Source organism: Cheilinus undulatus, linkage group 12 (assembly GCF_018320785.1).
Source record: "Cheilinus undulatus linkage group 12, ASM1832078v1, whole genome shotgun sequence".
In the NCBI taxonomy this organism is placed as follows: Eukaryota; Metazoa; Chordata; class Actinopteri; order Labriformes; family Labridae; genus Cheilinus; species Cheilinus undulatus.
In genome coordinates, this window is record NC_054876.1 from 8,270,831 (window position 1) to 8,297,640 (window position 26,810).

General features: G+C 37.8%; 1 protein-coding gene across 1 annotated transcript; it reads left to right on the forward strand.

Annotated features, from left to right (window-relative positions):
- The first annotated feature begins 2,398 nt into the window (after positions 1 to 2,398).
- On the forward strand, positions 2,399 to 25,406 carry tmprss2 (transmembrane serine protease 2). The gene is made up of 14 exons (XM_041801768.1): positions 2,399 to 2,534; positions 3,941 to 3,996; positions 8,845 to 9,079; positions 9,972 to 10,064; positions 10,146 to 10,262; positions 10,335 to 10,464; positions 13,232 to 13,348; positions 14,985 to 15,025; positions 15,415 to 15,583; positions 17,211 to 17,386; positions 18,538 to 18,633; positions 20,526 to 20,668; positions 20,754 to 20,906; positions 23,644 to 25,406. Exons 2-14 carry the CDS (start codon positions 3,982 to 3,984, stop codon positions 23,653 to 23,655), a joined length of 1,497 nt encoding a protein of 498 aa, XP_041657702.1. The 5' UTR covers positions 2,399 to 2,534; positions 3,941 to 3,981; the 3' UTR covers positions 23,656 to 25,406.
- The last annotated feature ends 1,404 nt before the right edge of the window (positions 25,407 to 26,810 follow it).

A 26,810-nucleotide genomic window follows, 5' to 3' on the forward strand; every position in this document is an offset into this window, starting at 1 on the left:
CCTAAAAAACAAAACAAAACTGATCTTTATATGAAACCTAAACAACATTATTACCCAGACATCATGAGACATCATAAGAACAGGGACATCCAAGACAAAATAAATGTTCTGTTTAAGGCACAACAGCATGGCTTCACAGTAAAAGAGGGCGGGGCCTAGACTGGTCTTCATGCAGTCCAGACCTGTCTCCCACTGAATATCTATGGTGCATTATGATGTGTAAAATATGACCCCACTGTTGAGAAACTTAAGATGTACATCGATCAGGTATAGAAATGAATTCTACATCTCCAGAGATCCAAGATAGATTCAACTTGTAGTAAACATGGGCAATCACAAGGATCTCTAGAGATGGGGCCTACATGGGCCTCTTATGGGCTGATACTGATTGCCCGGGCCCACAGTGGGAGGAGCCCTTGAGAAATGAAGTGTGTTTTTATTTGTTTTTTCTAAGTAATTTGTGTCATTATTGAATCAAAAGCGGTCAAATGAATTGGTAAATTTGTAATAAAATACTGGGGGGGCCCTGATCCTCCCTTTCAAAATGTCCAAATGGTCAGGATTATGGCCAGAGAGGCTCACTGATAAAGGGAAGGCAACAGTTGTTTGCTGACTGGCAGTGTTAATTTTGGCAGCTATTGTTAATTTTAGTCTTTAAATGAGATGTGTTTTAGTTTTAGTCACATTTTAGTCATTTCTGTCTTTTTTTAGTTTTAGTCTAGTTTTAGTCGACGAAAACTCAAAACATTTTAGTCTAGTTTTAGTCCACACAAAGTCCTCACATTTTAGTCTTTACTCTTAGTCAAAGTATTTATTTTCTTGCCTAAATCTTGTACTAAATCATAGTTTTGTGTTCTCTGCACTCTGCCAAACCCGGGGTCCCTGCTTTCTACAGGTGAGAGGCAGAATAGATACAGATGCATTGTTTTTAGACAGATTTACTAACAGTGGAGAAATATCACAGATTTTGAATGTCCGACGAAAACTAAATTACATTTTAGTGTAGTTTTACTCATCTAGATGAAAACTAAACTTAGTTTTGTCAGTTTTAGTCATCACAGATCTAGTTTTGTTAGTTTTAGTCTAGTTTTTGTCATGGAAAAAAAGGCTGTCGACAAAGTTTTAGTTATAGTTTTAGTCGATGAACTGCTGACAGGCCTATAAAGATGCAGACATACCAAAAAATGCACTCAAAGGAAAGCAAGACATTTTCAAATTACCTTCAATATTCAAAGTCAGCAAATGGGTGTGAGGAAACAAGACGAGACTGACTGATTTATAGTGAGTGTAGAGGACCTGTACTGCATCCCATGATTTCTCTTTACTCATGATATGACAAAACCATCCAGAAATGCTCTGAACAGCAAGGATGGATTGAAGATGGCAAAAATAAAATGGTAAAAATCATGCAGAATAATACCAGAACATGAGAAAGGCAATGCTCATAGGCAGTGCTATTTGAACTAGAAATGTCTAATACAAATAAAATTTAATTTAGCCATTGTAAAAATATTGCTCATTAAAATAGGGAAATTAAAATTGAACATAGATTAGATTGCATAAATAAACAATGCAACATTTTTTGCTTGGCTGGCCAGCTAAGGGGGGCCATATATAGTTTTCTGTCTGGGGGCCCAAATCCCTAGCTACACCCCTGCTTAGAAGAAATTTTGCAAGCTAAGCTAAAGCAAAAGAAACTACATCAAAGCTTATTTTTGTTTATTATTGTGAAGGTCATTTTTGATGTTATTGTAATTATTTTCATCATGCTTTTATTGTTCTTTTTTTTACATAAAACCAATTTATTGTTGTTTTTCAATGCTAATTTTGCAACTTTAGTCTTCTGTGAACTAAATTAATGAGGTTTAATTTGTGAATTACAAGGGAAATTTGGATTCTGAAACCATGATGAAACCGTGCTTTCTCATGTGTGGACAGCTGGGTAGAGGTGATGTTTCAGTATGGTCTCCATGGACGTTTAAACTAACCCTTGATCACCACCACAGAGCGCCACAAATATCCTTAAATGTGTTAAACTTTTCACTGGTTCGTTTGTGTAATGGAGGAGTGGTAAGAATTAAGTCACAGAGTTCACTCAAGCCGTGTTGAAGGGGTCCAGTCTGATAAATTTTTAAAGGGCCCAGAAATCCTGGTGACAGGAATCACAGTCTTTGTTCATCTAACATTGGTTAACCGATTATATAATTGAGAATAATCAGTCAGTTCGCCTCAGTGTTTCCTCTACATTCATGCTGTCTGAAATCCTGAACAGAAAACAATGAGTGTCCTCCATCGATACTGCTGTTTGTTCATGTGGAGTGTTGAGTAAACGGCTTGTGCACACGCTGGAGAAGGTGTGGTCATGGCTGATGATTACATGGAGGAATGGAGAGAGCAGAATACACACAGACAGACGGAGAGAGAGAGAGAAGGAGAGAGGGACGAAGTGGATAACAGAGAGCTTTTTTCCCCCATACTCTCACCAATACCTGGATTACTGTATTTGATAACCTGAAGTGAATCTGCCTTCCCAGGTGAGTGTTTTTGCCTCTTATTTTTAAAGTAGAAAAATTTCAAAACAGCTTGTGGCTTGTTTGTTTGAAGCTGCAAATATGTTTCTGTCTAAATATCTAAATACTCTCATTTTAAGCCAGGTTTGCCTAAATAGTCCTAAAAAAAACATCTTATTGAAAGGTTTTAAAAGCAAAAAATATAAAGTATACTAGAACATCCAACAAGTGAATTAGCACTGCAAAAACAGTAGGATATGAAGCAAATATTCTTACATTTGGACAGATTTTCTTGTTTTTAGAAAAAAAATTCCAACAAGGTAAACAAGTTTGATGATTTAGATTGATCAAAACAGAAAATCTAGAAACTTTAGGTCCATAATATGTCTTAAAAAAAATAGCAGAAATTTGATAAACCTTCTTATTTTTAGGAGACGTTATCTCTCAATTATTGTTCTGCTTTCTTGATTTAGGCAATTTCAAGAATATTTGTACTAAATTTACTAATTTACACCTAAAAAAGCCTAACACTGAGATGGATTTTCTTCAACAAACATTTTTTCTTGATTGTTCTGGATTTAAGACTTTATACCTCAAATCTGAAAAATAATTAGCAATAAAAGCAAATAATAAGGCACAATTTTATTTAAAAAGCATCAAATACTTTTGACTTTGTCTTGAATTTTAGCAAAATCATTCCATTTTTTTTAATTCCTTCTTTATTCAAACAGTCAAAACAGCTGAAATATTGACTGTGTGGTCAACGTGATAATGTCATAAAGTTGGAAAGGATAAGTCAAATAAACTTTGTATACTCTAGAACAGTAAGAAAGCAGCTCGCTGCACTGGCAGAAACATTTTCAGACAACAAGCAAACATGACTTTGTTCCTTTGCTTTTTAAATCTTGATATAAAGCTTAAAATGAACATGCTTTATAAAACTGAGCTGATATGTTTGAGCAGAGAGTACAGAAAATGAAATGAAACAAAGGGACTGCGACATATCCTTCAAAATAAAAGCAAATCAGAGATTCTTTTTGCCTCATTTTTTTTCCAGTGAAAATGGCTGCGCGGCCCACTTTTGGGTCCCGACCCACTAGTTAAGAACCAATGCTTTTGACTGTGAAGCCATCTTTATGGTTGCTGATGTGCCTGGGAAATATGTGGCAAAAACAAAAACGCTACGATATGCTTTTATTTGAAGGTTACATCTCCGTCTATGTTTTGCCACATCTATTGTTCCATGTGAAAGCCAAACTGCCTAATTTTTTGTTAAATGCATTTGATTATGATTGAAAATGTGAGAAATTTGGATCTAAATTTGTGTTTAAGGAGCTGGTTACGAGTCCTGATGCTTTAAGTGAAAATGTGCATTCCTTATAATCTCCTCATAGAGTTCAATGTTGAAAATAAAGCATCACCTTTTCCAGGTTTGTCCTTCTCCCTCCCTGGCCTTGGCAGCAGTTCCATCATGGATAATAATCAGGTAAGTCTAGTTATGGTTGAAGGAAATTCATTATTTTAACTCAAGTATTAGAAGTATTTGTCTAATTTCAAGTAGAAAAATGTCTTTACACTGTTTTAAGCCACATCCGCCTGTACATCTGGTCGTCCAACTTATCTAAAGATGTAACTAGAACCACTCCAGGTACTACTACAGGTACAGTGGTGGGCCAAGAGGAAGAGATGGCCTGGGGGGGTTTCTGTGGTAGTCCAAAGCAATGAATAAACATGAGGCCTATTGACCTTGACCTTTGACCTTCAAAATGTGAATCAGTTCTTCCTTTAGCTGGAGTGAACATTTGTGAAAAGGAAATCCTTCAAAGCATTCTTTATCTATTTGGTTCACGAGACTATCCTGGACAGATGTACAAACGACCCGAAAAAGCCGCCTCAACTATTACTGTTTTACTGCAGCTCTCTACTCTTGTTGTTTTTAAATCTGAATTTAAGCTATTTTCTTTCATTTTGGGGTTTTATTCTGTCTTAAACAACTTCCTGTTTGGATTTTGATCTGAAAAAAACGAAAAACTTTAGGTAGAGCAAAGATTTTGACGTTAACCACAGAAAAAAAAAGAACTTGGATTGAAAAAGAAAAAAGGAACAGTTAAAAGGTTAATGTTTGACAACACAAGGTAGAGATGACTTTTGAACCATCCACTGACCCGTCTGTGAGTTTTTTAAGGTGAAACTAGACATTAACGAGCAGTGGTGGACTTATTTGGCATGAGCAGACGCATGCATTACAGCGGCTGAACTAAAGTGTGATTCAAGGGACCATGGCAGAATCCACTTTTTGTGCACAAATAATGCTTCACAGACCTCATAAAAACTTAACATATGCTCTGAAATGCTTGCTATATGTGAAAAGATCTCTGTCAATGTAACAAAAACTATTACACTTGTTGGCTGTCTTGGTGTAAGATGCACGGAGAAATGCTGATAGACACATCTAAGACCCCGTTTATACAACACATTAGCAGATACCAAGCACGTGTTTTTGTACTCAGAGAAAAAGCCGCTGAACCTGCCTCAGTCATCTCAGGATGTGACTGAGTCTTTCTTCTAATAAATACCTCGGGTTCTTGATCCATGAGCTGCTGTCTTTTAGGCTTCATTTTCAGCGACTTGTGAAGGAGGTGGAGTTGTGGTCAGGTTTTTCTTTCAGAAATAATTCTTGTTTACTGCGAGGAAAAGGCTTGTTGCTGCCACTTTAATGCCTCCGAATTTTTATGGTGGCATGCGTGGGTACTCTGGTTTCCTCACACCACAACGACATGCTTGCTAGGTATATTGTTGACTCTAAATTGGCTGTAGGTGTGAGTGTGAGCATGCCTGGTTGCTTGTCTATGTATGTCAGCTCTGCGATTGACTGGGGACCAGTCCAGAGTGAACTGCGCCTCTTGTCCAATGACAGCTGGGATAGGCTCCAGCCCCCCGTGAACCTGTAACCCAAACGGGATAAGCAGTATAGAAAATGGATGGGTGTCTTACATATGTATGCATATTCTCAGTTCCTTACATCTTTAGATACTGTTTCCTCTGAGGGCTAAGGGTTCATGACCAATCTCAAATCCTTAACTCATCATTGCATTTTGTATGAACGAGTCAGAAGATCCTCTCTATCAAAACGTAGGTTAAATCAGTGGCATGTTCTTATCTATAAGGCTATACTTAACCTGCTTCAATCATACCTGTGTGATTTTATTTACATGAAAAGTGCTGGAAGCTACAGTCTTCACTCTGTGATTCAGTCACACGACTTATTTTTCCCCAAAGTCCACCTCGAAGTGGGTAAAAGGAGTTTCAGTAACGCTGCAGCAGCAGCCAGGAATCTGCTGCAGGAAAACTCATGTCTTTGGGAGCTGGTCCCTTTAAATGTTTTTAAAGCAGACTGGAGGTGTTGGAGGAGGATGTATCAGGATGTAGATGTTTGTTTAAAGCTCTGTGACTCAGGATAGGTTAGCCTGTGTTCATGACTGCTATGTTTCATGTCTGCAACTCTGTGCTGCCTGTCTTGGGCAGGACACTCTTGCGCATGAGATTCTTGATCTCAGTGTGGTATTCCTGCTTAAATACTTTGACATAAAATAAATAAATAAGTGTTAAACCTTAATGCAGGGGTCTAACCCTAACTACATTTGTCCAAGGGCCAGCTTTTGTCCTGACAGGCAAGGTAGGCTTTGAAATGAAATAATCTGATATAAACATTTTGCTCTAATTTATATATTACAGTATTAGTATTTGTATTTTGTCTAACTGTTTGTAATTTTAGTTGATAATTCTAAAGCCTTGTCCCCCCCCTTAACCAGCGAGCCATGCAACAAATGTTGCACCATTTTTACAGATATCCATACATTTAAATGTATTTTTGAACTATAATTTCCAAATTTATGAGCAATATTTCTACAATGCTTAAATTAAATTTACTTGCATTATTTCACAGCACTGGACTATTTGATACAAATTTCAGTCAGTTAACTGATTCATTTGGCTGCTTTTGATTCAATAATGACACTAATTACTAAAAATAAAAAAAAAAAACAATAAAAACAATAAAAGGGCCCCTCCCTACTGTGGGCCCAGGTAGTTAGTACTTTTCCCCTTGTTTTACGCCCCTGCTGCTCTGTCATGATTGGATGAAAACACATGCAGGAAACAGGCCTTTTGTTTTGATTCTAAGGCAGTAAAAAAAATGCATTTTAAGTGAAAAGTTGACAGAAAACTGCAGGTTTAATCAGGTCTGGTTCGCTGAAAATGTGTTTCTCATGCATTTTATTTCCTACTAATGGCTTACAGGTGGATTTCTGTAAAATGGATCACATGCTGAGTCATTCTTGCTAAAACTATCAGAAATATTGATATTTTTTAAGGTTGATTTTTATAGCTGTGGAGATTTAATGACAAAAGATACCCTTGAAACAAAATCTTTTATTCTCTGCACATTTTCTGAATTTAGAAATCTTCTGGGGGCCGGGTGGGAAGCTATGGGCGGCCTGATATGGCCCCCAAGCCAGTTGTTGAACACTGCCTTAATGCTTTGTTTGGAAGAACCTCAAAGCACACTGAAAGAGATTACTGAGTGACTGGAATCGCAGCTCTTCTGGATTATTTGGCTCAGTTCCCAAACAACTCTTTTATTTGGTACCACTTTGCATTTTTTAAATATCTTTAATCACCAGCAAAAATGAGGAAAAAAGGAAACCTTTCAAATGGGAGCTGGCTGTTACTGTTCCTAAAAGGAGCCAGCTCTTAGAACTGTGAATGCCACATTACCACTCCCTTATAACATGTCATCTTTAACAGAGTTGCCGTTGCAGTAGAAACAGTACCCAACGACATTTATTTGCTAGTATATCACAGTGTCCTTTAGAGAAACAAGCTGTTAAAGAGGCTCCACTAGCCTTCAGCTTGTGACTCATTCACTGTGCAGGTCATGCAGAGACTCCAAGCCACAGAAAGAGAGCCATGGAAATAATGTATGGACAGTTGTTTGCATAAGAGGCAGACAAGTGAGTTTTGATTGCAGGTGGTCACTGAAGACTGATTGTTAACGTACAGAGTGGATGCACGCACTACAATACATACACCTGATATCTGAAAGCTCAAAGAGCATCATTAACCTCCTAAGACCTGAGCTTTTGCCTGGCATGCATTTTTATTTTCTTCCACCTATTTTGGATAATTTGGACCCCATACGTTTGGAACTCAGCCTTGGCTTTGAACAGGAATTCATTTTGACCAAAAATTAAGTCCAATATCAAAACAAAATCCCTAAAATTTCAAAGAAACTGCCAAAAATATCTGTGAAAAGTTCTGAAAAGCACATTATTTTGAAGTGTCGCATAAAAATGCCCCTAAATTTCTCTAAAAATTCATCAAATGTTTCAATGAAATTCTATCAAAGTCTAAATTTTAATGAAAAATTCCCCCAAAAGTTCTATTTAGCTTCCTTGAGAAATTCTCAAAGCAAATTACCCAAAATGTACAAATATATTCCCTAAAAATCCATGAAATAATGGATAATGGAAAATTCCCTTAAAATTCCATTAAATTCTAGAAATTACAAAGGATACCACATTTCCCAATTCCCATTTATATTTCCCCAAATCAAAAATGAAATGTCCCAAGCTTCCACAAGAATACATAAAAATTTTAAAGCAAATTTTCCCCAAAAAGGCAAAAAAAAAAAAGCCAAAAATTAGAAATATTTTCCCTAAAAAATGAAGTAAAAAAATCTTCTGAATATCCAAAAACAAATACAAATTTTTCATGCAAATACTCAAATATTTCCATGCAAAAACGCTTCCAATGAAGCTCTCAAAAACATATAAAAATCTCTAATTTTTCATGAAAATTCTGAAAAATTTCCAAGATACATTCCCAAAATTATAAATGAAAATTCCTGAAAATCTAATAGCAAATCCTCTCAGTATTTCAAATGAAAAACTCAAACTTCAATTGACAGTAGAGACGATTTTCTCAAAAATTCCAATAGTTGAAGTTGCTATCTTGTTGTCAGAAGGCCAAGATGTAATGTCCTCATATGTGCATGCAGGGTCTTAGGAGGTTAATGCATTTTATAAACAATCTCACCTTTCCAGACATACGTTGGCAGATTTTTCTTTTCTAACTACAAGCACTTCACACCTTGATTTTTTTTATATCTCAAAATGAAACATTTGTGTGAACTAATTAGGTTAATGTGGCTTAGAATGAGTGTAATGAGATTTTTTGTTGCTAGAAATAAGACAAATACTCTTGATTTGATTTGAGTCTTTACAGGGTAATTGCAGGAATTTTGCTTATTTTAATCTGTCTTTTGAACCTGCAGATTTATGAAACCACTTATGACAACGTGGGGTATCATCACGATGAAGTCAGACCCCCACCATACAACCAACAGCACAACAGTATATACCCCACCCTCCCTATGCGGACCCCCACCTATGTCACTGTTACTCCGAGCCCCGTCATCAACACACACCACACTGTAACACCTGGAATACCTGAGGCAACTGCAGCACCTGTAACCCAGACAGCGCCGTACAACACGGGACAAACGAAAGGTAGAGAAATGTTTGATTTACTTTGAGCCGCCTTTCGTGGAGGAAAAATGTGGTAAATATTGACCTGAATCAAAGTACAAATATCAGCAAATATGAACAAACACATAGAGGGTTGTTTCAGTGAATTCTTTTATTCTCAGCACAGGAATAAGTCATAATCAGCCAAACTGTTGTAGGCTGAAATAAAAAGAAAGGGATGAGAATTAAATAAGATCAGTTAAGAGACCTTAATATACTGCTATACTCACATAGGCTATGGGATTTTAGCAAAATATATACACATCTAATTTTGACATCAGAGCAGACAGGGACCTGCGCCTCCTCCAGAGGTGCCCGGACTCCAGGTTGGGAACCACTGGCCTAAATTAGTTTTGAACAAATCAATATCATCACAGACATGTCACAAACATGACATGAATAAATGTCCTTTATCTAGAAAGACAAACTTATCTAAAGTGTTTTAGCTGAGTTTATTATAAATCAACTCCCCATGAGGATGACGTGTTGCAGAGTTGCAGCAGATTCCAGGCTTTGCTGGTGAAACCTGCACGGGTCCAAACAGAGGACATTCATGTTACAAAAGTACCCCTCCAAATTCATACAGACTCATTATAAGCTGTATTCACTCAAAAAAATAAATACGTGTAAATTACAATCAGTGACAGTGCTGCACCAGTGCTATTAGCCACAGTAAATGTTGCCTCCTCCCAGTATACTTTAACTATATCCCAGTGTCAAGCACAGAAATGCTGTCAGACTTCTATTTACCATTTAGTACACTTGTAGAAGTTCATATCTGATCTTCCGTGTCTGCTAAGCTTGATATTTGCATGGCAATCTGATGTAAATTCTTCCAGGACTGATATTTGCATCTTCTGTTTTATCCTTGTAGGTCGAAAAAAATGTCACTGGAGGAGCATACTGTGTGCCACTCTGTGTGTGCTTCTTGTCCTGGGAGTTCTCGCTCTCTTACTCTGGTACTTCTGTAAGTGAAAACCTGATTTTTAGTTGTCAGATAAGAGCAGCTTCTAGAGTGCTCCTGTGTTAATGTGTGCATGTTTTCCAGTGTATTACCAGTGTTTACTGGGGCGGTCGTGCAGAGATGGAGGGAAGTGTCTGAGTCTGTCTCAGTGGTGTGACGGTGTGCAGGACTGTACTCATGGAGAGGATGAAGCTCAATGCTGTAAGACATTTGAACCTTAAATCTTCCAAACCTGCAGGCTGGTGTAAAAGATTTGTTCTGTTTGTGTCACAGTTCGCCTCCACGGGACCAACTTCCTGCTGGAGAGTTTCTCTGCTGACACTCAGAAGTGGATGCCAGTGTGTGCTGAAAACTGGGACAACAGCTACGGGCGAGCAGTGTGTGAACACATCGGATACAAGAGGTGATGACACCTTCACAGATGTTTGTGTCCACTCACCGTAGAAGCAGGCAGTGGCAAAATTAAACACAAATCACAACAAGACATTTGCGTACGACCCAAATTCCAAAAAAAGTCAGGACGCTGTGTTACAGATTTTCAAATCTCATAAAACCATATTTCCTTCACAATAGAATAAAACACATCAGATGTTGAACCTGAGACATTTCACCATTTCATGAAAAATATTAGCTCATTTTGATCTCATGACAGCAACTCTCCTCAAAAAAGTAGGGACAGGGCCATGATTACATTGAGTAGCATCCCCTCTTCTTTTAACAACAGTCTTTAAATGTCTGGGAAGTGAGGAGACTGATTGGAGTTCTAGGAGAGGAATGTTGTCCCATTCTAGGGTTCTAGCTGCTCAACAGTCCTGGGTCTTCTTTTCCTTTTATGATGTTCCAAATGTTTTTTACTGGTGAAAGGTCTGGACTGCAGGTGGGCCAGGTTCAGCACCCAGACTCTTTTCATGTGAAGCCATGCTGTTGTGATGGATGTGGTGTGTGGTTTAGCATTGTCTTGCTGAAATAGTCAAGGCCTTCTCTGAATTAGACATTTGATGGGAGAAAATATTGCTCTAAAACTCCTTTGTGATAGGTCTATAATAGTGTCTTTCTAGATGTTTAAGTTGCCCCATGCCATAGGCACAAATACACCATACCCTCCAATGCAGGCTTTAGAATTGCCTCAGGATAATTAGCTGGACAATCTCTCTCCTCTTTAGTCCTCAAGACACGATGTCCATTGTTTCAAAAAAGGGCCCAAGCAACCAATACTAACATTTAGCCTTGTCCCTTGAATCATCTGATGGTTTTATGTACTGTAGGTGACAGGATATTCAAAGTCTTCTCAAAGCAGTTTGTCACAGATTATGTCTGCCAGACTCCGCCCCTCTTAAATGCTCCTTTTGTACCCAGTCATGCCACTGACCTGTTGCCAAAGGTGATTTAAATGCTCTCCCAGCTTTTTTAGATAGTATCACTCAGCCTCTTTTTGCCCTATCCCATCTTTTTTGGGATGTGTTGCTACATTCACGTTCAAAATGAGCTCATATTTTTGATGAAATGGTAAAGTCTCAGTTTCAACATCTGATATTGATTTATCTGGTTGTTTATGATCTGTTGTGAATAAAATATGGATTTATGAGATTTGAAAATCATTACATTATGTTTTATTGCATTCACACAGCGCCCCAACTTTTTAGGAATTGGGGTTGTGTTATTTCCACAACTTTGACAAAACTTAAAATAATCAAGGTACCCATGTGGTGCAAAACCATCAAAGTTTAGGTAATCTTCATCAAAACCCAGCAAAATCTTTTTATTTTATACAAAAAAGTCTAAAAATTTCAATAAATGCATCAGAAGAAGCCAAACTACCTACTGTTTGAAGAAAACATAACAATACAAAAATAAAAAATGTTCCAAAAAATACAATCAAAGAAATCCAAAATATAACCAGACAAGAAAACTAAGAAGAAAAAGATCAAAACATTTCACAAACAAAACACTTTACCAGCCTTTCACAAACTTCAATATTCTGTGGCCAAGTTTGAAACCTGAAAATTTTCTGAAGCCCCCAAACCTTCAAACATTCACAACATGAGACTCACAGTTATTTCATTTTACTTTTGCTGAGTGAAATAACTTTAAACATCAATTTTGGCAGCTGATTCCCAAGCATAAAAAAATCATCAGCACCTTCACACATCACATTTATTAAGAAAGGATTAGCAGAATGATTAATTACAGTTGACAAGCCAACACTGTTTGCATATTTTAATCAGATATCTATAAAGTCACCTACATTTCCTTTTTTTAAATTTTTATATTTGCACGTTGCTACACTGCAACTCTTTTCAAGTAATGTCATGTCTCCAAATTCCTTGAATCAGGAAATGAGCAGACTAGAAGAATGTTTAATGGAGTTTCACCAGTTAATTTAACAACAATTAGCAGTTTTCAGTGGGTCGCAACTAGGTGTCTGAAAAAAAAGTGGTGGCAAAAGTCCTGAAGTCCTTATTGGACATGCATCGATACCTTTTATTTACCCTGTTTTACTGTGAAATTGGGTAAATTTAAATGTTTTATAGGTATTTCAATTAATTTATCTCCTCTCCTTGCAATAAATGCCTACTTTTGCCATGATAATGAAGTAATTTCACAAGTTCTCTGCAAAATTGGCAACAATTGACACATAATGATGAGAAAAGAGGGTATAAGATTTGTCAGTTTTGTCCATTTTCTTTTTTTATCAGGTGTTTTGGTCCAATCATGCTCCAAACTGCAACACATTCAATTAATTAAGCGTGCGTTGTTGAAAATTGTTTGGAAACTTGGTTTGCGATCTGTTGTAAGACAGCCTTGTGGGTCCTGAGGCCGGACCAGTTGAGAACCACTGATCTAGAGTCCACCAGTCCAGCAATGCACCTAAAAAATCCCAAAAGACTGTGGACAAAAGACAACTGTTAAATCATCAGATCATTTCTATTTAAAAGAGCCAAATACATTAAAAAAAACAAACATTAAGTCCCCCAAATGTTTGCATTGATCGAGCCACATTACAGACTTAAAGATACAACAAGATAATGATGATAAAACAAGACTGTTAAAACTTTGCCAAAGTTTTTAGCAGTCGGTTTTACATGATCCATCCAATGGATGGTAACACACATACATATTTACACATCTACCATATTAAAGTGTTTCATTTTCCTGGTTTTCCCTTACAGTCGGGATTATGTGTCTTCCGGTGAAACCAGTGCTGGCTCTTCTGCCTCAGACGGATACATGAAGCTGAAGTCTGGGAGCGACCACGGCTCACGCATACAGTCACAGCTCAGACACAGGTAACACAGCCCTGTCTACAGGATATGATGATGATCTGTGATGTTATATTACACTGTGTCATAACACCGCAGTGATGAATGTCCAGCAAATACACAAATATTAAAGTTTGCATATTGGTAAAATAGCCTCCATGTCTGTCTGCAGCATGCTTTACATGAGTTTGTGAACACCATTTGTTAATAAAACATCCATCAAAACAGCAGAAGGGCTTTTTTATCTACTAGTTCTTGAACTCTACTGTAGCAGCATGCTGTGTTCAGTCATTTCATCTCCACGGTCTGACAACTCCTGCAGGCACAGAGTACAGAGGGCCAAGACCTAAATCCACATCACTGTTGTTTTACACTCCTTGATGTGGCTGTAAAGCGAGTTTATCCGTATTATTATTAGGTTTTTAAGATATATTTTGGGGCTTTTTATGCCTTTATTTATAGAAGAAGACAGTGGATAGGGTCAAAAATAGGGATGAGAAAGTGGGGCAGAGACATGCAGGAAAAGAGCTGCAGGCCAGACTTGAACAAGGGCCACATGCATACATGAGGTGTGACCTAACCACTAGACCAGACCAGGGCCACATCAGCCCCCCTACAGGTTCTCATCTAGCCCTCAAAAGATTATCACATTAAGAAAATGTACAGAGGAAAATATGTAATGGTATTGAGGGTATCTTTGTTCTTCAAATCCATACAGCTAGTAAAGCAACTACCCCCAAAAATTTTGATGAAAAAAAATGCATCAGTAATGGCTAAACATTTGATAGAATTTACAGAAATCTACCTGTCAGCCAATAATAAGCAAACATGATGCATGCTAAAATCATACTGATCAGTCCATTCTTGATGAAAGATGCAGTTTTCAGCCCCAGTTACAGATTCAGGATGTTTGAAAATGTAATTTTCCCTTCCCGAGAATAAAAACACAAGGCAAATTTACTAAACATGATCTAACCAATCATGACACAGCATATTAGCGTCAAACTCAGAGATGGAGAACATGGCGGCCCCAGAAATATGTGGCAAAATATCTCCATCGCTACCTTGTGACTAGCTGTAGTATGAAGCAAATACGACTGAGCTCACTGCCAAAAAATGACATTCACTTACACGGGGAAAAAAAAGAAAAAATTAAAAAATTGCATTAAGTAGACCAAAATGTTTAGCCACAGTAAAGCTGACAGGTATGAAGATATCATTGTTGCTAAACTGCTGGTGTAGATGCATTAATAGACTTACAAGTGTTTATGCATTTCTTCAAACACATACAGAAATTTAAATCATTTTTGCATTAATATTTCCATTGAGTGAAAGCTTGTGCTATGTTTGGAAAATTGAGTGGTTGCAAGGCTCCATCTGATAAATCAGTTTTCTGCATGTCAGTACGATGCATTGCACATTCAAACATAATTGCATTGCTTGCCTTAGCATTTTATTTGAATGTGCACTTTTATAAAATACATTATTCTCCTACAGTTATGATTAAACATGCGAGATATTAACACTAATAATCCACCTATCAATGGTTGCTGAATATAAAAACATTTAAAATTGGACTATGTTGTTCAGGAATTGCCTTTTAGAAAAAAAAAAAAAAAGAAGAACAAAACAAAAACCAACATCTGTCATCTCTCCTTCGCAGCAAAAGTTGCTCATCCAGAGCTGTCAGTCTCCGCTGTGTTGGTAAGTAACTGCTAAACTTAGAACCAAATAAACTTCTGTTATCTAAAGTGAGTTAACTTGGGATTGGCTCATACAAACCTGCACGGAACAAAGCAGGGCCTAAAAATAGAAGAAAGCTGGTAAACCCTAGCCCTAACTCCTCTATTTGTTAGTATTGCATAATATTTTTCTCTTTTCTCTCTTCCCTCATGAGAATGAAGGAGAAGGGGGACGTAGAGTGGCAAGGCACTCAAGGGCACCTCACCCTGAGCTCTGCCTCCTCCACTCTATTGCTAAGCTTGTTCTCTCTCTGGTGTACTTTGGCCATTTCATCTGTAACGTTTGTACCAGGAGTAGTTTTCTTTCTGTAGTTGCAATTATGAGTTGTATCTTCCTTATTTCTTCCACAGATTGTGGTCAGAGCTCAGCGGCTCCCAGCTCTCGTATTGTCGGTGGTACCGAGGCAGTAGAGGGGGCCTGGCCGTGGCAGGTCAGTCTCATGTATAGAGGTCACCACACCTGTGGAGGCTCCATCATCAGCAGTAAGTGGATCCTCTCTGCTGCACACTGCTTCCAAAAGTGAGTATCTCCACCCGTACAGTGCACACCTTCATGTAGGGCTGGGTGATATGGAACAACAAATATATCTTGATCATTGTCACGATATATCTCGATATTTTTCTAAAAGAAACAACAAATGTTTGTCATGGTACTGGATTATTAGCTTTGCTGTGCTAGTAAAACTCTAAAGCTATTTCAACCTGTTCGATATCACAGCAACAAAGAAAGCTAGACCACCCAGTATTGGGCAACTTTTTGTTTTTAATGATCAAAGTTTTCAGCCAATTTTTAACTAAAAAAAGACCATTGTTCAAGTTGCACAAATACTTTGGCAATATTTGCAAAGCTGGCACTGTTTTTCTGCACTTTATTGCTGTCAAAATCATACATTACCCTTAACTGGATGTAGGGATTCCTATTGTTGTGCCATGGGATCAAATAAGTATCAGCATCATTTGTTTTCACGATTAAATACGTGCTCCTATAAAATTAGATTAAATATATAAAATGATAATTCACCATTTGGACTAAACATTTAAAATACATAACACTTTATAAACAACAGTATTTGGCCACACCTGTAAATGTTACCTTTCAGGTGTTTCAATCAGACCCACAGGTGTATAAAATCAACCACCTAGCCATGCAGTCTCCATTAGCAAACATTTGTGATACAAAATGTGTCGTTCTGAAGAGCTCAGTGCAAGTGTGGTACCACACTTACCATTCTACAGTCAACTATGAGTGATATTATTAGAAAGTGGAAGCATTTAGGAACAACAACCACGAAGAAGACGACCACATAAAATCACATACCTGGTCATCAATGCTCTTCTGACTCCATAGCTGAAGATTTTTAAACTTCCACTAACATTAATTTAAGCACACAAACTGCAGCAGGAACTTCATGGAATGTGTTTCCATGGTCAAGCAGCTGCATGCAAGCTTCACATCACCAAGTCCAAGCCAAGCATCAGATGGAGTGTTGTAAAGCACACTGACTCTGGACTGTGGAACAGTGGATTGACGTATCACCATCCTTTCTGGCAGTCAGACTGGCGAGTCTGGGTTTGTTGGCCAGGAGAATGTTACCTGCTGGACTGCATTGTGCCAACTGTGAAATGTGGAGGAGGGATAATGGTATGGGGCTGTTTTTCAGGGTTTGGGCTAAGCTTCTTATCTCCAGTGAAGGCCAATCTTAATGCTTCAAGACATGTTGGACAATGCTATGCTTCCAACTTTGTGGCAACAGTTTTTCTATTCCAACACGACTGTGCCCCAGTGCACAAAGAAGGACTATAAAGACATGGCTTGATGAGTAAAGTGTGGAAGAACTTGGATGATGTTAAAGCTGCAAAAGGAGACAAACTCCATATTAAAGTACATGTATTTGAATATTATGTTAATACAGTCCCTGTTGGTGTAATAGTCCAGGCGGCCATATGCTTTTGTCCATGACATTTATAGTGTATCTTGAGGCCAACAAACCGAATTACTGTTTGTGGTTATCACTATAAACAACATTAAAACCTAAAGAGCTCAACATATTGCCCAGTCCTATCTTCATCTTATTTGTCTCATAAGTCTTGTTATTTGATTTTGGAGGATCTCTGATTTGTGCTCTGTTTGCTTTGTTTCAACACAGTGCGTTTGCCTCTCCTTCACAATGGAGAGTTTTCCATGGTGGATTGAGCTTAAATGTAATGAGCCATGGCAGCGGACAGTCAATTGTCAAAATCATCACCCATGAAAAGTTTGATGACAGAACCAATGATTATGACATTGCTGTCCTGCAGCTTCATACATCCATGCCATTTTCACGTAAGTGACCAGAAAACCACTCTTAACGCTTCTGTTATTTGTTATTTATTCTAAACTGTGCAATCTGAATGTAAATGGGTCAACATTTTGATCATGAACACAGCTTTCAAAACTGAGACAACTCTGTAATACTTCCATAATATCGCCACTGAGCAATGCGTTTGTTTGTATTGCCATATTTCTTCAACTTGGTGCTTTGTACCTTCAGCACTTACATTTCACAACTTATATTTTACAAGTTTCTATTTCTATTTCAACACCTCTACTTCTACATAGTGTGTAAGAGCAACTGTAACTGATGCTCTTTAGTCACTTCAGAAGGACTAAATCTCTTTGAGGCACTGGAGACGGGCCAGTGATGACCTTTAAAAACTTGAAATGCATTGTTTTTCATCTGCAACTCACTCAAGTGGATGTATAGTATACAATACACAATTACATGTTTACATGAACATGAAGATTGGGGGGGTCCAGACCCGTCTGTCTCCCCGTAATGCCACATATGCCACTTATGTTATGTAACTTTAAAATAAATACCAGAATATGTCTAAGTGTTTTAGAGGTTAGAAGTGAACATTTTTGATCTTCACAAGTTGGTTTTACAATTACAGGAATGCTCTAAGGCCAAAAAATATTCAAAATGATTTTGGCTATAATTGATAGTTCTTACATGGAACTGGATGATTTTGCTCTGATGAGATATACTGTAGGTGTTTTGTCACTTAAAATCTACATTTGTATTGATGAGGGCCTGATAATAGTGCATTTACTGCCTGATAAGCAAAAGGTTCCTGGGGGAGCTGTTTTAAGCCCTTCTCATGGGGCTGAAGACAAGCTCCACTTGACCACATGACCACTTTTGGGCTCGTTACATAACATTTATCTATTCATCAGTTACTCATTTTGTGTTCCCTTGTGTAAAGAGGAGCATCGTACTGAAGAGTACTTAATCATTACCCATCTATTGCTTAGTTAACTGGCAGTTTTTCACTCGTTCAATACCGAGCACCTACTGTATGTCAGCTTAGTGTACTGTAAAGTGTTACTTTCTAAAACTCATCCTCATGAATTAAGTGATGATATGAGCTGTTCGTTCTTTTCTGCACTGATTCCATAAACTTACAGGATGTGTGTATTTGTGTGTGTTACAGGTACAGTGAAGCCTGTGTGCCTTCCAAACATCGGTGTGGACCTCTCAGCTGAGCGTCAGGCTTGGATTACAGGATGGGGAGCTCTACGCTCATCTGGTGAGACTAAGGGCCAATCCCATTTCTACCACTACACCCTTCTCCTTAACCCTTCCCCTTCAACGGTCCCTTAAGAAATGAGTCGCCACTTGATCGCTGTTCATCATCACATATTGCAGATTAACAGCTGCATCATTAGAGGTGACAATTAAACTTGAACCATCTCACTCATACTATGGATCTCCGTGTTGATCTTCTCCATTTATTTATACAGTAAATAGCCCTTTTTTACATGTGTACGTACTGAAAATACAATAAACTCCCATCCCTAGCAGGTAAAGATTGAATATATGAGGAAACACAACTGTTGTGTTTTCTATAATCATTTATAAATGGCAGAAATATTTACATTTACACATCTGTTGTTTGTTGTCCTTTGTGCCATTTCACAAATGAATGTAATGCACGGTGGGAAATTCATCATGCCCCTTAGTTTCAAGTGTGGTCCTGAAAAATTTTCATTTCAAGAGCTATGTAGCCCTCGATTCAAGAAATATTTGGGACTCCCCTTTACCTGACGTGAGCGTGTGAAACCATAAGGAAGGGCTAGGATAAGGGCTAAGGGGTAGAAATGGGATCAGCCCCAACATTAATGTTGATGAGATTTGCTCAGAAAGGCCCCAGTTTTCCACTACATTAGCACATCAGGTCTTTATTAGAGCTGGGCTTTTACTTAATGTTAGACTTTATTTGTAAGTGCTTTTTTAGTCTTTGTTCTCTAAGTAAGTACAATATTATTCAAAACTCATTATAGCAGCCGGGTCAGAGCCCTGTGCTTAAAAAATGTCCAGAGATGGATACAACTTTATCTCAAGTTTGGCACATGCAAAGTTGTAGATAAGAGTGGAAGATAAGTAGTAGATTCAAGCAAAGTCCAGTCAGAATAAGTGGATTTTTGAGAAGACCGTACTGCAGTGGCAAACCATGCTGGAGTAGCTGTGCCCCGGTATATGTGCATGTTTGTTTTTTTGCCAAATTGGCCTAACATCATTGACAGGATATCTTTCATCACTTTTAAAGCATCTTCACACACAAGCAGTGCTGCCTGCTGCAGCACCATTGTCATGACTGTAATCAAGGAATACCATGGCTATTTTTAATACCCCAGGATACCGTATTACTGCCTATTCCTATTCAGCTCAGAATAAACTTGGCATGTATCTTAACTGGAGCATAGCAGAGGGGCACATTGGCATAAGTTGGTGACCAATCAGAGCACATGCTGCTGAATTACAAAATTTGACAACAATGGGAAACTTTTGCTGTGGAGTGCACTTAGCGTGCAGATCACTGTGCAGATGGAGTATGTGTAATTTGAGGGTTAGCTGCCCTCCTGTAGCATTTAAACACACTTTCACCTTTACCCCTAGGTAAATACTCTTTTTGAAGAGTTGAACACTGATGAACAGGGTAAAAATAAGGGATAAAAATCCTCTCTATACTGGTATCTTGAGTTACCCTCACTGACACATCTTCTGACTGATTTGAGGTTACGAAATTTAAGGTCACAATTTCATTTAAACCCCTTGAATAGACCTGGCTTTGGTGTAAGTAAGTTAAACCAGAAATGGTCCAGCAACAGTAGCTATTTTAGGAGGTCCACTGTCAACACCTGAACGTTTACTGTACCTCATCTGTAATTTTCCCTCCCTGATGATTTGGCATAAGCCTCTATATTTTTGTCAGACAGCTTTTGATGTTTTGTGAAAATAGAGGTTACACCTTGTAAACTGAGAGCAGAGTAAAGTTGTCAGTTTCTGATCTCTTCTTCTTGTCGATGATTTGTTAAAAAGTTTCAGGGGTCACCACTTTTTAAGGTTAAAAGTACATGTAAAAGTCCAGAGTGCTTTTCAATACTTCACTGACACTGTACAATCATTGATCTCTCTCAGGACCGTCCCCGGACAAACTAAACCAGGCCCAGGTGACCATTTACAGCAGAGAGATCTGCAACCACCCACGGGTGCTGAATGGGGAAGTCACTGAGACGATGATCTGTGCCGGAAAACTGGAGGGGGGCGTCGATACGTGTCAGGTTAGTCTGACATCACTGTCTCTGTTTCTCACCTGGACATACACAGTCCCTCTAAAGTTAGTGACTGATGCCCCGTTCCCTGCAGGGGGACAGTGGAGGACCCCTGGTGGTGAAACAGGCAGGTGTATGGTGGCTGGTAGGGGACACTAGCTGGGGGATCGGATGTGCTTTGAGGAACAAGCCAGGAGTTTATGGCAACGTGACCTTCTTCATCGACTGGGTATATACACAGATGCAGGTACGGTAATATGAATAAAGCATTGTTATCCTAAATCTGTGCTCTGTATTCTTTACTGAATGTATAAAGTGGTGGTCATTATTTAAACTGAATGAAACAGCAAAATGCCAAAAATCCAAAACTTCTCTTAATTCAACAAAAAAAAAATCCAGTCAAAATTATCCAACTTCCCAGTTAATTTATAACTTTACTGAACATTTCTCTAATGAGTTTATGGTCTTAATCACTAGTTTCCCATCTTATTTATCAGAGTAAGTTCTTCAGTCTCTAAACTATGGTCCCATATAGAGAAAAGCAGACCATAAAGCAGGGACTGCTTCTTAGTGAGGCGACCTTTTGATCAACTTCCACTGATATAACTGAAAGTAAGACAAATGAACACTTAATAAGGAGGTAAACAAGTGATATAGAGCTGTGATAACTTAAGACGTTAGGGTTGAATACATGACTGTTAGTTTCAAGTCAACAGACCATGGTTCCTCAATGGCCATGTTCTTGTGACATTACACGAGCAGGAAGCTCAAATATGTTATAGTACAGTATAGTACAATTATGCCAAACTTCAATATTATTTAGGTCGTTTGTCATCTAAATGTTTAAAATCTGATAGTTGTTGTAATTTTATAAAATAGTCGGATGGTGAAAGTACACTAGTGGGGGAAGTGACAGGGGGTTAAGCCTCATCTTGGACCTCCAAAATTTCATCAGTTAATACTTGAGTCATAGACATCTGCGCAAAGTTTGAAGAAGATCCCTAAAAGTGCTCTTTAAACTTCCCTAAAATGGTTAGGAAAGTAATGTCAGACACTTAGAGCAAGGCTGGAATGTCAGAAAATTTAATAGAGGATGCTGAGAAATCTATTTTTTGAAAAAATACCAAAATAATTGTTAAAAGAGACAAAAAAAAAGGGTTAAGTGAGGCAAAAAAGGTGCCAACAAAGGCAAAAAGCAGCAATAATAATATTAATAATAATAATGATAACGAATAATAATAATAAACTTTATTTGTTTAGCAGCTTTAAAAACAAATAACGTCAAAGTGCTTTGACAATAAGACAATAAGCAGAATCACAATTAAGACAAAGCATCGTAACACAAACAGCAAAACACAACAAGAAAGGCAAAACCCCACAGAAGAACCCATGAAAAACTCAGTCAGCACTGTAACTCCAACATCATAATAACCCAGCAGAACATTATAAAACACAAAAAACATGTCAAGTTAGAAAGACATCATAAAACCCCAGGTAAATAAGATTCCAAAATAAAAGGACCAAGAAAAAAAACCCCAGAATAACCTACACCAAACCAGGGCAAAATGGGAAAAAACATAACATAGATGGCTGAAAAGTGGAAGAATTTGGGGAAAATATGGGCAAACAGCAGCAAAAAAGGGCCCAAAATTAGCAAAATGGGACTAAAAATTGGAATAAAGTGTCAACAAATTGGCAAAAATTGCAAAAAGGGGTGAGAAGTAGCAAAAAGAAGTGGCAAAAAAAAAGGCCAGAAAAAAATGGCTAAAATGGGCAAAAAAAGCAAAAAAGATATCGTAGAAATGCGTGAAAGTTGCAAAAATGGCTAAAATGACAAAAATGTGCAAGCAAATAGTCAAAATGTTTCAAAAATGGCATATATGGGAAAAGTGGCATAAAAGGCCAAAAAGACAAAAATCTGCAAAAACAAAAAGTGGCAAAACAGGGCAAAAAGAGGAGTGAGGGTAAATAAGCTCCAAATAGAAGGCAAAAAAAGTTTTTTAAAAAATGGGTGAAATGGGGCAAATACAAGTGGCAATAATGGATGGAAAAGTGTTGAAATGGGTCAAAGAGTAGCACAGAAATAATAATAACAACATCAGAACCCAAAAACAGCTTAACACTCTTTCTTCCAAAATGAAGTAACTGTTAGCCAGGATGCTAGCCCCAATGCTACTGATCCAACACACAGGCACTGATAACATCAATAAATCACAGCTGGGGAGGGCACATTCTCTTTTTAGGGGCCCAGCCAAATCTGTGGGCAGGCCTGCACATGCCCTCTCCTCTCATGTCATTATGTCTTGTTGCTCTGACTTTTTTGAGCCAGAGTTTTTAGATAGTTTTCCCCATTCCCAAAAACTTGAAAAATATATGACATATATAAGGATATATGTGAAGTATATTCTTTGCAGTAGAGATATGAATCCATCTATGTGTCATGTTGAGTTATTTTGAATGCCTCTGCAGTGGCAGTAGCCCGGGCAGGAGGCATGTTTATGAGTAGCCCATCAGTCTGTAAGTACATCTGAAAAGCGACATCTCTAGTGTGCTTTAAGGAAATTCTTCAAACTTTCACTAAATTTTCCTAAACAGCTTAAATTTTGGAGGTCATGGGTCAAAGGTCATGTCAGTCCTTTGCTTGTGAATGCAATATCTCAAGAGGGATTTCTCCAGACTTTCTACAGATTTCCCTCTGATTCAAAGATGAACTGAGGAGATTTGGACCTCCAAGACTAAAGTCAGAAACCATCTCTGTGGTTGTACACTTTGCAGAGGCATATAGCTGCCAGTTAGCTCAAGTTTATCTTAAAATGTGGAGTTGTCGGAGTCTTGCCATTAATATGAAAAACAAATATAACAGTACAAAATAATCACAACATTTGAGCTTCCCACCCTGAACATGCCTGCTAGATACTAGATATATGGTCTACTTTTCCCACTCTGTGGTTTACATTTTTGTTTTGTGTTTGTTTTCTCCACAGAGTGAATGGTAGAGTTCCTGGTCAACCTGAAGATGAACATCTTTAATAAATCAGCCGTTTTTATTTCATAACATATGATGCACTTTAAATCTGAAGCTCTGAGGAAACTTTCTGATCAAGACCGTAGTAAAAAAAAGTACAAATTATGAACCCTTCAATTATTTTTATATCATAGTTCAGATTGAATGTTTGTTATGGAACTAAATCAAGTTATTTATTTGTTAAATAAAACAAATTTTGCACAAAGGCATTCATTTTTTACACATGTGCCTGTTTTTATCTGCTTTGATGATGGCTAACAGATCAAACATGTGGAGCTGGGTTACACTCCTGCTGCAGGGTTTTTTTTTGTTTTTTTTTTTTTGCACATTTGACCTTTAGTAAAACATGTATGGAAAAATCTGTCTTTACAAGAAAATTAACCCACTTCCTGCTTCTCTCTTCACCATGACTTCTGAAAAACTCCTAATGAGGAAGGCTGAGCTGTGGTTAAAGTTCAGGGGTAATTAGATTATTTGCCTCCTAGCTTACAAACAAAAGTTCCAGTTTATTCTTCCAACGTTCATGACTCCATGTTGTTTGTCTACTGTGTCATATTTACAGCTTAATTACACTGACGTGCTCCTCTTGACGATTACAGCCACAGTGTTGGTTTGTAGGTCACTGTGTGTCTGATAATAAACAGTAAAGCGTTCGCAGGTCTGCGCTATCTGTGTGTGTCTGCACGTGACTGTAGCAGGAAGAGTTCACTGATGAGAAAGGCACAACTTCAACTGTTTCCTTAACCTGTTTCAAGAAAAAGAGTTCCTGTTAATATGTTCTCCTTGTCTTTAATGATAATCAGTCATCTTTAATCAATTCTGTATCTCTTTGAAATCCATTTGATCTCCTTCTGATGGCTCTGTTGAGCTCTAATAGTTAAAATCTAACTCTAAGAATATCTTTATCTGCTCAAAATATCAGTAATGGACAGGGAATATATAAAGTTTAAGTCTAACAATTGATTAAACATGTTTATGCACTGATGCAAAAACAATAGTCCTCTACTTTCTTATTAAATTTCCCAGATGTGAACTGAACAACAACTTCTGGAACATCTGGACGAATGATTTGTTTGCACTTTAGAATTTGTACTCTTGATGTGAACTTTTTTTTTTTTTTGCTTGGATCACATTTTTTGTTCTCAAATGTGTACTTTTTCTGTTCTATTAAGGAGAATGACAGTGACATTAAAACTATTGTGGTAGCAGAAACATTACCATCAGCAGGGAATTTCATGCTTTTAGAGTTCACATTCATCTTGTATAAATATATTTTCTTAGTTCATTTTTAAAACACATTTCTCTGTTGAACTTTTTCAAAGAACACAGTGATTTATTCCACTGAATGGAAGCCCGTTACGAAACAATTTTTCTACATAGCACAGGAACTACAATGTGACCATGCGTGACCTATTATCACATGTTGGCCATGCTAATTGGTGACTCATTACTGCCCCCTTCTGCTCGGAGTAAATGGTAAAAATGACTTGCTATACAGCTGTGCTCGTGTTTTGTTAACTCAACATAAATGAAATGTGTAAACTTGATACAATTATGTTCCACCTTAAGATGTGAATTAGTTAACAAGAATGGGACAACATTCCTCTCCCAAAACTGCAGCAGCTGGTCTCCTCACTCCCCAGATGTTTACAGACTGTTGTTGAAAGAGGAGGGGATGCCCTGTCCCTACTTTTTCAGACATCTTGCTACCATCCAATTCCAAATGAGCTAATGTTTTTCCTGAAATGGTAAAATATCTCTGTTTCAACATCGGATATGTTGATTTTATTCTATAGTGAATAAATATGGGTTCATGAAATGTACAAATCACTGCATTCTGTTTTTTTTTTTTTTTTTTAATTTTAGAACTGTGGTCATAAATACATGATTTGTTTTGCACTTTACTTCCTTATGATTGTGACACTCATTTCAGAATTTCCCAAGCAGTGCCATGAGTCTGGAAATGTTTAACTTAAATGATCTGGAGGATGTTTATGGTCATCTCCAGGAATCTTGGATCAGAGAGACATAAAAAGTGATGAAGGGGTGACGAGGACTGAGAAAGAATTAAACGTGACTTGTTTAAATCACTCATGGGAAACTGATAACAGTTACTCATGCACAGTAGGCAGTTGTAAGGCAGTCATTTGAGGAGAGGGAAGTCCATATTTGGGCATGTAAAAGAGACAGCATGATCATTTTTGTTTTAGGGCAGTGGTGGCATCTTTAATGGACACATTTTTCATGTCCACTGGTTGCCACAGTTTCCACCAGAAAAGTGAGCATCACAGTCTAGAACTGAGTGTTCAATGTTGCTGATATTCCCAGTTTTACACACAGTGCAGCTACTGAGGAATAAGGTGAACCGTGGTGACTGTAGACATGTCAGTGCACGACTTTTGTTGTTTTTGAAAAGAAAACAACTCACTGCTGTTCTTTGTTCTTTTAACGAAGAAAGGTCGTCAAGTTCTGATGAAACAGGCGCTTTAGCAGCATCCACGCTAATGTCTTCCACCATAATTGCACCGGTCTCTCGGTGCTGCTTGTTTACGTCACGACTCCACCGTGCCTGAAAGTACTACTCCTCGTCACTGATTGCTCCTGTCACTTTCTAACAGGCCCAAACGGTTCAGACAGGAGCTTTGCAAGATAGATTCGCCAGTGACAAACATGGAAACAGGAGAATCCATCTGATTTTCAAGGTTATTTTTTGGCCAGTTCTCTCTTGAAAATGAGATCTTTGATCTCACTGGGACTAACCTCGCTCTACAAAGGTTAAATTAAATGCATCAGCATCTGAACGGCAACGTTCAGCAGGAGATGGGACACTTCTTTAGCTGATAACGATGACTCAGCCCGCACCAAGGAAAGTAAACAATGAAAAGTTGTCACATTGAATTTTTATTAGTGTGTAATTTGAGATTTCAGAAGAAATATGACAAATAGAAGGCTTGTTTTTTAATACACTGAATAGTGTTGGTAACTAAATGTGTCTTTCACTTATCATACAATAAATCATCTGTTAGAGATCTACAAACTTGATTCATGGAGAATTATTTATCTTTTGCATTTTGTAATCTAAGAGTTCCTTATTGTCGGACATCTCTGACACTCCAGAGCAATGAC